At 42.6% G+C, this 14,022-nt stretch overlaps 1 protein-coding gene across 6 annotated transcripts in view; it reads right to left on the minus strand.

Annotated features, from left to right (window-relative positions):
- The window catches only part of LOC139408284 (pre-B-cell leukemia transcription factor 3-like), a 69,807-nt gene that overhangs the window by 17,661 nt on the left and 38,124 nt on the right, over positions 1-14,022 (minus strand). For 3 of the 6 annotated variants that reach the window (XM_071151992.1, XM_071151990.1, XM_071151994.1), the window contains exons 3-6: positions 11,060-11,301; positions 8,171-8,361; positions 6,982-7,117; positions 5,973-6,002 (exon numbers count right to left, since the gene is read on the minus strand). In XM_071151992.1, the coding sequence (XP_071008093.1) occupies positions 5,973-6,002; positions 6,982-7,117; positions 8,171-8,361; positions 11,060-11,301 (599 nt within the window). The remainder of the gene's footprint in view (positions 1-5,972; positions 6,003-6,981; positions 7,118-8,170; positions 8,362-11,059; positions 11,302-14,022) is intronic. The other 3 variants (XM_071151995.1, XM_071151991.1, XM_071151993.1) reach the window with 1 other exon arrangement.

Raw genomic sequence — 14,022 nt, forward strand, 5'->3', positions numbered from 1 at the left:
GAGATGCTAGTGGAGATGCTAGTGGAGAGGCTAGTGGAGATGCTAGTGGAGAGGCTAGTGGAGAGGCTAGTGGAGAGGCAAGTGGAGAGGCAAGTGGAGAGGCTAGTGGAGATGCCAGTGGAGATGCCAGTGGAGATGCCAGTGGAATTGCTAGTGGAGATGCTAGTGGAGATGCTAGTGGAGATGCCAGCGGAGATGCTAGTGGAGAGGCTAGTGGAGATGCTAGTGGAGAGGCTAGTGGAGATGCTAGTGGAGATGCCAGTGGAGATGCCAGTGGAGATGCCAGTGGGGATGCCAGCGGAGATGCTAGTGGAGAGGCTTGTGGAGAAGCTAGTGGAGATGCTAGTGGAGATGCTAGTGGAGATGCTAGTGGAGATGCCAGTGGAGATGCTAGTGGAGAGGCTAGTGGAGATGCTAGTGGAGATGCCAGTGGAGATGCCAGTGGAGAGGCTAGTGGAGAGGCTAGTGGAGATGCCAGTGGAGATGCTAGTGGAGAGGCTAGTGGAGATGCCAGTGAAGATGCTAGTGGAGATGCTAGTGGAGATGCTAGTGGAGAGGCTAGTGGAGAGGCTAGTGGAGATGCTAATGGAGAGGCTAGTGGAGAGGCTAGTGGAGAGGCTAGTGGAGATGCTAGTGGAGATGCCAGTGGAGAGGCTAGTGGAGATGCTAGTGGAGATGCCAGTGGAGATGCTAGTGGAGATGCCAGTGGAGATGCTAGTGGAGATGCCAGTGGAGATGTATGTAACATCTCCACTGGGGACTGTTACAGACATAGTGGAGATGCTAGTGGAGATGCTACTGGAGAGATGGTAGTGGAGATGGTAGTGGAGATGGTAGTGGAGATGCAAGTGGAGATTCAAGTGGAGATGCCAGTGGAGATGCCAGTGGAGATGGTAGTGGAGATGCCAGTGGAGATGCATGAATTAAGCAAGAAAGGAACCGTGAAGACATAGAAGACACAAGGTCCGAACTGAAATGGGACATCTGCTTTATCTCAACCTCCCATAGACAACCAGACATACAGAGGCAGAGGTTGGAGCAGGGTACTGTTACATACATATAGAGGTTGGAGAGGTTGGAGCAAGGTACTGTTACATACATATAGAGGTTGGAGAGGTTGGAGCAGGGGACTGTTACAGACATATAGAGGTTGGAGAGGTTGGAGCAGGGGACTGTTACATACATATAGAGGTTGGAGAGGTTGGAGCAGGGGACTGTTACAGACATATAGAGGTTGGAGAGGTTGGAGCAGGGGACTGTTACATACATATAGAGGTTGGAGAGGTTGGAGCAGGGGACTGTTACAGACATATAGAGGTTGGAGCAGGGTACTGTTACAGACATATAGAGGTTGGAGCAGGGGACTGTTACAGACATATAGAGGTTGGAGAGGTTGGAGCAGGGGACTGTTACAGACATATAGAGGTTGGAGAGGTTGGAGCAGGGGACTGTTACAGACATATAGAGGTTGGAGAGGTTGGAGCAGGGGACTGTTACATACATATAGAGGTTGGAGAGGTTGGAGCAGGGGACTGTTACAGACATATAGAGGTTGGAGAGGTTGGAGCAGGGGACTGTTACAGACATATAGAGGTTGGAGAGGTTGGAGCAGGGGACTGTTACATACATATAGAGGTTGGAGAGGTTGGAGCAGGGGACTGTTACAGACATATAGAGGTTGGAGCAGGGGACTGTTACATACATATAGAGGTTGGAGAGGTTGGAGCAGGGGACTGTTACATACATATAGAGGTTGGAGAGGTTGGAGCAGGGGACTGTTACAGACATATAGAGGTTGGAGCAGGGGACTGTTACATACATATAGAGGTTGGAGCAGGGGACTGTTACATACATATAGAGGTTGGAGCAAGGGACTGTTACACTGGGTGCCTGTGGAACAGTTATTGTCGGAGGTTATATGCTGTGCTCAAGGGCACAACGGCGGGCAATAGCATCTAGGATTTGATACAGGCAACCCTCCGGCTGCCAGCTTGCTTCCCGTCAAATGATTTTTCCATCAGACCTGGCAATCGAACTGGAAACCCTCCGGCTGCTGGCTCACCTCTCTACCCGCTAGGCTACCTAGCCTAAAACACAATCTGTGAGAGACAGATAAACAGAGGAAGTCATCTGACCTCTGAGAGAGGGGGAAGGAGAGAAGATGGAGAGAAAGAGAAAGAGAGAGAGTACATATGAGAGCACAGAGAGGGCACAGGAAGAGGGAGGGTGAGAGAGGGATAGAGAGAGAGAGAGAGAGAGAGAGAGAGAGAGAGAGAGAGAGAGAGAGAGAGTGAGACACAGCGAGAGAGGTCGATACAGTATAACAGAGAGAGCACAGAAAGAGGGAGGGTGAGAGAGAGAAAGAGAGAGAGAGAGAGACAGAGAGAGAGAGAGAGAGAGAGAGAGAGAGAGAGAGATAGAGAGAGGGAGAGAGAGACAGAGACAGAGAGAGAGAGACAGAGAGAGAGACACAGCGAGAGAGGTAGATACAGTATAACAGAGAGAGCACAGAAAGAGGGAGTCTGAGACGTATTGCTCCATACCGGGACCTGACAACTCCGGCCTCTCCCCCCAACTCACCAGAGAGAGAAACCAAACAGCTGCGCTCAATAATTCACTAGCATCTCCTCTCCTCCGCTCCTCCTCCTCACCCCAGGCCAATAGACTCCCCCCTGTCAACCACGTTAGATTGATGTTCCGTCTGAGATGTTCATACAACCTAATGGATAATGTCTACTTCAGAGACTCCCACTAACTCAAACAAAGCTGTAAAGTAAGACAGCCAAAAGGTTGGTAGATCTGTCCGTCAGGCTACAGGTGAGGGGCTCTGATCCATTGAGAGTGACCACTACCTGTATACAATATGTGTAGTGACATATCCATGGTGCTCCTTCTTCTTCCATACGAAGGGAGCCAGTGCCTGTTCTGTAGTCTGCTCTGTAGTCTGCTCTGTAGTCTGCTCTGTAGCCTGCTCTGTAGTCTGCTCTGTAGCCTGCTCTGTAGCCTGCTCTGTAGTCTGCTCTGTAGCCTGCTCTGTAGTCTTCTCTGTAGTCTGCTCTGTAGTCTGCTCTGCAGTCTGTTCTGCAGTCTGTTCTGTAGTCTGCTCTGTAGTCTGCTCTGTAGTCTGCTCTGTAGTCTGTTCTGCAGTCTGTTCTGCAGTCTGCTCTGTAGTCTGCTCTGTAGTCTGCTCTGCAGTCTGTTCTGCAGTCTGTTCTGCAGTCTGTTCTGCAGTCTGTTCTGTAGTCTGCTCTGTAGTCTTCTCTGTAGTCTGCTCTGTAGTCTTCTCTGTAGTCTACTCTGTAGTCTGTTCTGCAGTCTGCTCTGTAGTCTGCTCTGTAGTCTGCTCTATAGTCTGCTCTGCAGTCTGCTCTGCAGTCTTCTCTGTAGTCTGCTCTGCAGTCTGCTCTGCAGTCTTCTCTGCAGTCTGTTCTGCAGTCTGCTCTGTAGTCTGCTCTGTAGTCTGCTCTGCAGTCTGTTCTGCAGTCTGTTCTGCAGTCTTCTCTGCAGTCTGTTCTGTAGTCTGCTCTGTAGTCTGCTCTGTAGTCTTCTCTGTAGTCTGCTCTGTAGTCTACTCTGTAGTCTGCTCTGTAGTCTGCTCTGTAGTCTGCTCTGCAGTCTTCTCTGTAGTCTGCTCTGTAGTCTGCTCTGTAGTCTGCTCTGCAGTCTGCTCTGCAGTCTTCTCTGTAGTCTGTTCTGTAGTCTGCTCTGCAGTCTTCTCTGTAGTCTGTTCTGTAGTCTGCTCTGCAGTCTTCTCTGTAGTCTGTTCTGTAGTCTTCTCTGTAGTCTGTTCTGTAGTCTGTTCTGTAGTCTGCTCTGTAGTCTGATCTGTAGTCTGCTCTGTAGTCTGCTCTGCAGTCTTCTCTGTAGTCTGTTCTGTAGTCTGCTCTGCAGTCTTCTCTGTAGTCTGTTCTGTAGTCTTCTCTGTAGTCTGCTCTGTAGTCTGCTCTGTAGTCTGTTCTGTAGTCTGTTCTGTAGACTTCTCTGTAGTCTTCTCTGTAGTCTGCTCTGTAGTCTGCTCTGTAGTCTTCTCTGTAGTCTGTTCTGTAGTCTGCTCTGTAGTCTTCTCTGTAGTCTTCTCTGTAGTCTGCTCTGCAGTCTGCTCTGTAGTCTTCTCTGTAGTCTGATCTGTAGTCTGATCTGTAGTCTGATCTGTAGTCTGCTCTGTAGTCTGTTCTGTAGTCTGCTCTGCAGTCTGTTCTGTAGTCTTCTCTGTAGTCTGTTCTGTAGTCTGCTCTGTAGTCTGCTCTGCAGTCTGTTCTGTAGTCTGCTCTGTAGTCTTCTCTGTAGTCTTCTCTGTAGTCTGATCTGTAGTCTGCTCTGCAGTCTGTTCTGTAGTCTATGTAAAACTGCATGCAACTGTCATGAAGACTGTTAGTGGTTTTCTGTGCGCGTGCATGTACAGTGCATGTATGTGGATGTCTTGTGTGGATTTTTTGAATGTTTTTCCTATACTGTACAGTGGGGCAACAAAAGTATTTAGTCAGCCACCAATTGTGCAAGTTCTCCCACTTAAAAAGATGAGAGAGGCCTGTAATTTTCATCATAGGTACACTTCAACTATGACAGACAAAATTAGAGAAAAAAAATCCAGAAAATCACATTGTAGGATGGTGGAAAATAAGTATTTGGTCACCTACAAACAAGCAAGATTTCTGGCTCTCACAGACCTGTAACTTCTTCTTTAAGAGGCTCCTCTGTCCTCCACTCATTACCTGTATTAATGGCACCTGTTTGAACTTGTTATCAGTATAAAAGACACCTGTCCACAACCTCAAACAGTCACACTCCAAACTCCACTATGGACAAGACCAAAGAGCTGTCAAAGGACACCAGAAACAAAATTGTAGACCTGCACCAGGCTGGGAAGACTGAATCTGCAATAGGTAAGCAGCTTGGTTTGAAGAAATCAACTGTGGGAGCAATTATTAGGAAATGGAAGACATACAAGAGCACTGATAATCTCCCTCGATCTGGGGCTCCACGCAAGATCTTACCCCGTGGGGTCAAAATGATCACAAGAACGGTGAGCAAACATCCCATAACCACACAGGGGGACCTAGTGAATGACCTGCAGAGAGCTGGGACCAAAGTAACAAAGCCTACAATCAGTAACACACTACGCCGCCAGGGACTCAAATCCTGCAGTCTCAGACATGTCCCCCTGCTTAAGCCAGTACATGTCCAGGCCCGTCTGAAGTTTGCTAGAGAACATTTGGATTATCCAGAAGAAGATTGGGAGAATGTCATATGGTCAGATCAAACCAAAATATTACTTTTTGGTAAAAACTCAACTCGTCGTGTTTGGAGGACAAAGAATGCTGAGTTGCATCCAAAGAACACCATACCTACTGTGAAGCATGGGGGTGGAAAATCATGCTTTGGGGCTGTTTTTCTGCAAAGGGACCAGGACGACTGATCCGTGTAAAGGAAAGAATGAATGGGGCCATGTATCGTGAGATTTTGAGTGAAAACCTCCTTCCATCAGCAAGGGTATTGAAGATGAAATGTGGCTGGGTCTTTCAGCATGACAATGATCCCAAACACACCGCCGTGAAAACCTACAGAAAATGTTTGACCTCTGTCATTGCCAACAAAGGGTATATAACAAAGTATTGAGATAAACTTTTGTTATTGACCAAATACTTATTTTCCACCATAATTTGCAAATAAATTCATAAAAAATTCTACAATGTGATTTTCTGGATTTTATTTCTCTCATTTTGTCTGTCATAGTTGAAGTGTATCTATGATGAAAATTACAGGCCTCTCTCATATTTTTAAGTGGGAGAACTTGCACAATTGGTGGCTGACTAAATACTTTTTGCCCCACTGTACATACATCTGTATATCTTGTCCCATGTGAACAGTAGCCTGCCACTGTGTATTGAGAAAACATACATTATTATCATAGAACATGGACATACGACAACAGGAAAAACACAGAGCAGATGAGGAGAGAGATCGTAACATACCTGTGACACTGTGATGGTGGTTCCCACACCCTGAAGGCAGAAAAGAATGGGCTTTTTACAGCATATGACAGGTCTGCACTCAGGCCACACCCCCTCCCCCAACACAAAAGAGACAACATTTCACATCATATGCTTTACGGCTTAACGACACGGAGAAAAATAAAATGGCGGGGGAGGGGGGGGGGGGACAAATTTTCGCTGGAAGGCACCAAGTACTACTACAGACCCAAATTTCAAAAGTACATTTTTTTATTTTTTTTGTGGCGCAAACTGGGATGATCGCTTATATTTTTTGGGGGGACCAAGAAAACAGAACCACTAGAAATCCTAACTGAGGAATACTGTTAATTAAAGATTTGAGAGTAGTTTCTCACATGATAGTAACTAGATAAGTAGACATTGATGTGGTTGTTAGGAGCAGGGGAGGGGGGGCATTGGGAAAAGGAAACATGCTTGGGGTAAAATAGGGCTTTCCGTTGAAGAAAGTATAATGCCTATAGATAAGAAGGTCTAGTTGTGTTGGAGTAGGGGGTTGGAGGAATGGTGACCACCTACGCACGGCCTATGCAGGTCACTTTTTTTTTTAATACGTGTTAGCACGTAGCGCTTGGCTAGCGCAGCGACCGAACGCTCCGTCCAGCATCACACGCTCCAGTTCCCTTTCACCGCTGTCACAGTGTCACAAGGCTGAGCAGATCTGACAGACCGAGACAACACATACACAATACACACACACACGTGGCAGGTGGGAATGATGGGGGGGGGGGGGGGAGGCATGCACATTGGGAAGGAATCTACAGCCAACTGTAAAACAATGCATGTTCATGTCACTTCCTGGTAGCCACAACCTTCAGCCAATCAGGAGCCCTCAAAGGTATACTCAATTCACTGCTACTCAAAAGTAGATGACAGAATAGTGTTACTGGCAACACTAGACAAGCGGTACTTTATCTCTCATTAAGTCATATATTCGTTTCAGGTGGTGGATGTGTATTGTAGCGTCACTCACCTGGGACACAGTGATGCTGCACTTTTTTGCTAGTTCCTCCTTGGCCTCCTCGCTCGGGTAAGGGTTGCTGAGGTGTGAGTAGAAGTACTCGTTCAGGATCTCCGTGGCCTGCTTGCTGAAGTTCCGCCTTTTCCGTCTGAGATGGGCGAAAAGAAAAGGGAGAGAGAGAGAGAGAGAGAGAGAGAGAGAGAGAGAGAGAGAGAGAGAGAGACAGACAGAGACAGAGAGAGAATGAGATGAGATATAGAGAGAGAGAGAGGAGAGAGAGATAGAGAGAGAGAGAGAGAGAGAGAGAGAGAGAGAGAGGAGAGAGAGATAGAGAGAGAGATAAGACAGAAGAGACAGACAGAGAGAGACAGAGAGAGAGAGAGAGAGAGAGAGAGAGAGAGAGAGAGAGAGAGAGAAGAGAGAGAGAGAGAGAGAGAGAGAATGAGAGACAGAGAGAGAGAGAGAGAATGAGAGACAGAGAGAGAGAGAGAATGAGAGGAGAGAGAAGGCAATGAATATTAAATACATTGAATAGACCTGCAGATGTCAAAACGGACTCATCAATCTATTCTAACTGGACTAACAGCTCCTTCTAGCCTACCTGGCCTTCTGAGGTCACAAGGCCCATTTCAAATGAGCACCGGACAGACATTAATACAAGTATATTACAGGAAACAGTACAGACCAACTACCAGGCATGTGCCACTTCCTCAGGATCCCCCAGTGTCTCTGTGAGCATGTCTCTCTCTCTCTCTCAAACCCAGGAATATCCCACAGTTCTCACCTACCATCTCATGGCCTATAACAGAAGGCTTTAGACTGTCTAGGTGGGTTCTCATTTCCCCCTGTCTCCAGTGATGGTGATTGAGTGGCTTAACAGGTTGTTCCTCATTAATGGTAAACTAAAACACACTCCAGAATAGAGAGGTGTTTTAGATGTAAATTACACACTAACACACTTAAGACAATCAGTCTTAATGCACATACATCCTACACACACACACACACACACACACATATACACACGCACACATATACACACACACACCGACTCACACACACACACACACCGACTCACACACACACACACACACACACACACACACACACACACACACACACACACACACACACACACACACACCACCGACTCACACACACACACACACACACAGACACATGCACACACACACACACTCACCTGGCGTCGAGGAACCTGGAGCGTAGGATCATGACGGCCTCACAGGTGCTCTGTTTGAGCTGCATCTGGATGGAGCTGAACTTGCGGTGGATGATGCCCACCATGCGCTCGATCTCCTTGGGAGAGATGGGCCGCGTGCGGCTCTGCTCCCTCAGCAGGTTCATCACGTGGGTGGTGAACTCATTACACGCCTGCGGAGAGGGGAGGGATGTCGTGGGAAGCTCAACAGTAACCAGGACTGGAAACCATGTGGGTGATATAGTCACTCAATAAGTTACCATACCCCCATACGTGTCAGTATGCTAACACTTACATCATCGAATGGAATTTAATTACCGGTAAATCATTCATGTTGTGTGTGTGTGTGTGTGTGTGTCAGTGTGTGTGTGTGTGTGTGTGTGTGTGTGTGTGTGTGTGTGTGTGTGTGTGTGTGTGTGTGTGTGTGTGTGTGTGTGTGTGTGTGTGTGTGTGTGTGTGTGTGTGTGTGTGTGTGTGTGTGTGTACAGGCATTACTACATCTTCACCAACAGTGGAAGCTACTTCGTGTCAGACATGCACCTTGTAGATCTTATTTCTAGGAGGACCTGAATCTTCTTTATAGTTTGTTTATTGAGCAAACACTTGAGTTCATATTAATTTCCTAAGTAAAACATTTGGCTAATTAGAAGTCTGGACGCACCATAAAAGCAACACACTCTTAGGAGAGGTGTGTGCTGTCTTCCTCCACCTCATTTACATGACAGGCATGAGTATGTTTGATTAGAATCAAGAGTTCAGTTTTACCGACTGATTTCCATGCTATACTCTCTATTTCACCTATATCTATGTGCAGTAAATATAAACAATGTACGTGCATTATGGGATGAAATGTGTGTATATTTAGGGATGGGATCACCCACTCTGTTTGACCTGACGATGATCCGTGTTGGATCGAGACATTGACAATAAAGCTGGTAATAGGGAACATAATTCAGTGTGGGTCTTTCTGTTCTTAGTGTACTTTGTACAAGGTTTTCAAGGATGTACTTATGACCTCGAACTTTTCACATCCAATTACCAACCGGTGTTGTTACTGTGTAGGTTAAGAATAAATAAATGTGATGTAAACCAACGACATGGTCTCTGTCCCGTTAAATGTAAACAGGAACCAGGAACCTCATCCCTGCTGGTTGGATCTCGCATAAGAAATGTAACTGTGTAGTTACAACAAAGTGACCCCAAAATCATCCGTATGTCAAATGTAAGTCGCTTTGGATAAAAGCGTTTGCTAATTGGCATATATTATTATTACTATTATTGTTATTATTACTTGTATTATTATTATTGTTATGAGTATTATTATTGTTATTGTTGTTATTATTACTTGTATTATTATTATTATTATTACTAGTATTGTTATTGTTGTTATTATTATTACTATTATTATTATTTTTGTTATTATTATTACTATTATTATTATTGTTATTATTACTACTATTATTACTACTATTATTATTACTACTACAATTATTATTGCTATTATTACTTGTATCATTGTTATTGTTATTAGTATTAGTATTATTATTATTATCATTGTTATTATTACTACTATTATTACTACTATTATTATTATTACTACAATTATTGTTATTATTACTTGTATTATTGTTATTGTTATTACTATTATTATTGTTATTACTATTATTATTATTAATACGATTATTATTATTGTTGTTATTATTACTACTATTATTATTGTTATCATTACTTGTATTATTATTATTGTTATTATTATTATTGTTATTGTTATTATTATTACTATTATTATTATTATTATTGTTATTATTATTATTATTGTTATTATTATTATTATTACTATTATTATTATTATTATTGTTATCATTACTTGTATTATTATTATTGTTATTATTATTATTGTTATCTTTATTATTATTACTATTATTATTATTGTTATTATTATTACTATTATTATTATTATTTTTATTACTATTATTATTATTATTGTTATTGTTAGTATTACTTGTATTATTATTATTACTATTATTATTATTGTTATTGTTATTATTATTACTATTATTATTATTGCTATTATTAATATTGTTATTATTACTGTTATTATTATTGTTATTATTACTACTATTATTATTATTACTACAATTATTATTGGTATTATTACTTGTATTATTGTTATTGTTATTATTATTACTTGTATTATTATTATTGTTATTATTACTATTATTATTATTACTACTATTATTATTGTTATTATTGTTATTACTATTATTATTGTTATTATTACTGTTATTATTATTATTATTACTACTAGTATTACTATTATTATTGTTATTATTACTATTATTATTATTATTATTACTATTATTATTATTACTTGTATTATTATTATTATTATTATTATTGCTATTATTATTATTATTACTTGTATTATTATTATTATTATTATTATTGTTATTATTACTATTATTATTATTATTATTACTATTATTATTATTATTACTTGTATTATTATTATTATTACTATTATTATTATTGTTATTATTACTATTATTATTATTATTATTTACTTGTATTATTATTATTATTACTATTATTATTATTGTTATTATTACTATTATTATTGTTATTATTAGTATTGTTATTATTATTATTGTTATTGTTGTGATTATTATTACTATTATTATTGTTATTATTAGTATTGTTATTATTATTATTGTTATTGTTGTTATTGTTATTATTATTGTTATTATTACTTTTATTACTATTATTATAATTACGTTTCACGCATTAAGTTTCACGCATTAAGTTTCATGCAGCCATATATCCTGAACAATGTAATGGTCAGTGTGACCAGGAAGTCAGTTGTGTATTCACCTGCTCATATTTCTCCAGCTCTGTGTGGTAAATCTGTCTGATTTGCGTCAGCTTGGCCCTGTAGTCCGAGTGTTCAATGGAGTTCTCGGCTCCGCCCCCCGCTGCAGCGGCTGCTGCCGCGGCAGCTGCAGATCCACCACCTTTCTCTGGCCCGGACACGCCCTCAGCCAGCAGCATGTTGTCCAGCCTCATGAGCTGGGGGTCCGGAGGATCCTGCTCCTGAGCACCCCGGATACTGAGACCTGCCAGGAAGAAGGTCACACAGAGGTCAGACTATCAGCCAACTCAGTCAAACAGCTGTAACTAGTTAGCATTAGCGGTCACACGTTAGCATTAGTGCTCAGTTGTTGTAGGGGAGGGTAAATATAAGGGTTTACCCACCTTTTTTGCAGAAAAATACATTGAAAGTATAGGGAGCGTTACTTTATTCACTGCGAATACCAAAACAACACTCGTGGTCACTATTAAGCATTACTGGTTACGTGTGCACAAGTTAGCATTAGCGACCATATGTTAGCATTACCTGTCTTGTTAGCATTAGAGACAATATGTTAGCATTATCTGTCATGTTAGTGACCATATGTTAGCATTAGCGACCATATGTTAGCATTATCTGTCATGTTAGCATTAGCGACTATATGTTAGCATTATCTGTCATGTTAGCATTAGCGATCATATGTTAGCATTATCTGTCATGTTAGCATTAGCCTTCACCTATTAGAATTAGTTCTAACTCTTTAATGAGAACTAAGTAAGCTAGCTAAAGCTAACACAGTCGCGACCTTTGCAGTCAGTATAACAGCAAAGTAGCTGTTTACCTTAATTTGTATACATCCAGAACAATGAGCTAATAATGCCTGATTTTCCCTGGCATAGCTATAAAAGTTTGCCTTCTCGCCAGAACACTCGTCAACATTGACTGTTAATTACAAGGATATCATAATTGCATATCAAACATTAGGCTAGAAACTAGCTAAATAGCTTGTCGCTAGCAAACCAGCCAATATGGCAACCGAATTCAAAACAAATCTCAGTTGCTGAAAACAGCTGGTCAAACTAGAAACACTGGATAAATTCATGTTCATCACTCACCATGTTAGGTCATCAGATAATCCCCCCCAAATATGTCTCTGCAAAAACAAATGAATACTATCTAGCAAAGTTTTTTCCTCATTGGACCTGCGTTTACAATGTGTCCTATTTCAGTTTGTGTGGTTGTTGGTTTAGCTTTCTGTAACTTTGTAGGAAATACAGTCTGCAAGTCCCCATATCTTCTCCAACTCTCCCGTTATCTGGTTTTAATGTCCATTCTAGAATGCCTTTCTCACCAATCAGAAACGAGTATTCAACAATGCTGCAGTATAATTAAGCAATAAGGCCCGAGGGGGTGTGGTATACGGCCGATATACCACGGCTAAGGGCTGTTCTTATGCACGATGCAACGCGGAGTGCCTGGTTACAGACTTTAGCCGTGGTATCTTGGCCATATACCACAAACCCCCGAGGTGCTTTATTGCTATTATAAGCTGGTTACCAACGTAATTAGAGCAGTAAAAATAAATGTTTTGTCATACCTGTGGTATACGGTCTGATATACCACGGCTGTCAGCCAATCAACATTCAGGGCTCGAACCACCCAGTTTATAATAGTCAATAGTCATCCCAGGAGAAGGGTTGGCATCCCCTGGTGTAGGCATACTAGTGTGTTTCATAATGGCAGGCCATCCCAAAGGCTTCAGACAGAAGACACTGGGTCATTGTTCAAATATAGCTAATTTAGACTTTGGCTCTGTAGCAACACTTCCCTTTCTGTCCTCCTTTTTCTTTCCCCGTTATAGTGAGTCTTTCCACAGACTAAATGAGTCCACAGATCAGTCTTCATGCCTGGAGGCAGAGCCCAGAAACCACAGATCATTCTTCATGCCTTGAAGCAGAGCCCATAAACCACATATCAGTCTTCATGCCTGGAGGCAGAGCCCAGAAACCACAGATCAGTCTTCATGCCTTGAAGCAGAGCCCAGAAACCACACATCAGTCTTCATGCCTTGAGGCAGAGCCCAGAAGCCACAGATCAGTCTTCATGCCTTGAGGCAGAGCCCAGAAACCACAGATCAGTCTTCATGCCTTGAAGCAGAGCCCAGAAACCACAGATCAGTCTTCATGCCTTGAGGCAGAGCCCAGAAACCACATATCAGTCTTCATGCCTTGAAGCAGAGTCCAGAAACCACAGATCAGTCTTCATGCCTTGAGGCAGAGCCCAGAAACCACAGATCAGTCTTCATGCCTTGAGGCAGAGCCCAGAAACCCCAGATCAGTCTTCATGCCTTGAGGCAGAGCCCAGAAACCACAGATCAGTCTTCATGCCTTGAGGCAGAGCCCAGAAACCACAGATCAGTCTTCATGCCTTGAGGCAGAGCCCAGAAACCACATATCAGTCTTCATGCCTTGAAGCAGAGCCCAGAAACCACAGATCTGTCTTCATGCCTTGATGCAGAGCCCAGAAACCACAGATCAGTCTTCATGCCTTGATGCAGAGCCCAGAAACCACAGATCAGTCTTCATCCCTTGAAGCAGAGCCCAGAAACAAGACCACAGGTAAGGGTCAATCTGTCGGGGGAAGGGCCAGCCTCAAGGGAAAACCAGTATCAATAGGAATAAACACCTACACAGGTTTGAAAAGGAATACGTCACACACACACACTCATGCAAGGACACACACACACTCATGCAAGGACACACACACACACGCCACTTAAAGAGACAGAGATTTGCGATGGGCTGTAGTGGAGCGGGTCGAGAGCTTCAAGTTCATTGGTGTCCACATCACTAAGAAATTACTACGATGGTCCACACACACCGACACAGTTGTGAAGAGGGCACGACAACACCTCTTCCCCCTCAGGCGGCTGAAAAGATTCGGCATTGGCCCTCAGATCCTCAAAATGTTGTACAGCTGCACCATT

The sequence above is a fragment of the Oncorhynchus clarkii genome, chromosome 5, assembly GCF_045791955.1.
Source record: "Oncorhynchus clarkii lewisi isolate Uvic-CL-2024 chromosome 5, UVic_Ocla_1.0, whole genome shotgun sequence".
Taxonomy (NCBI): domain Eukaryota; kingdom Metazoa; phylum Chordata; class Actinopteri; order Salmoniformes; family Salmonidae; genus Oncorhynchus; species Oncorhynchus clarkii.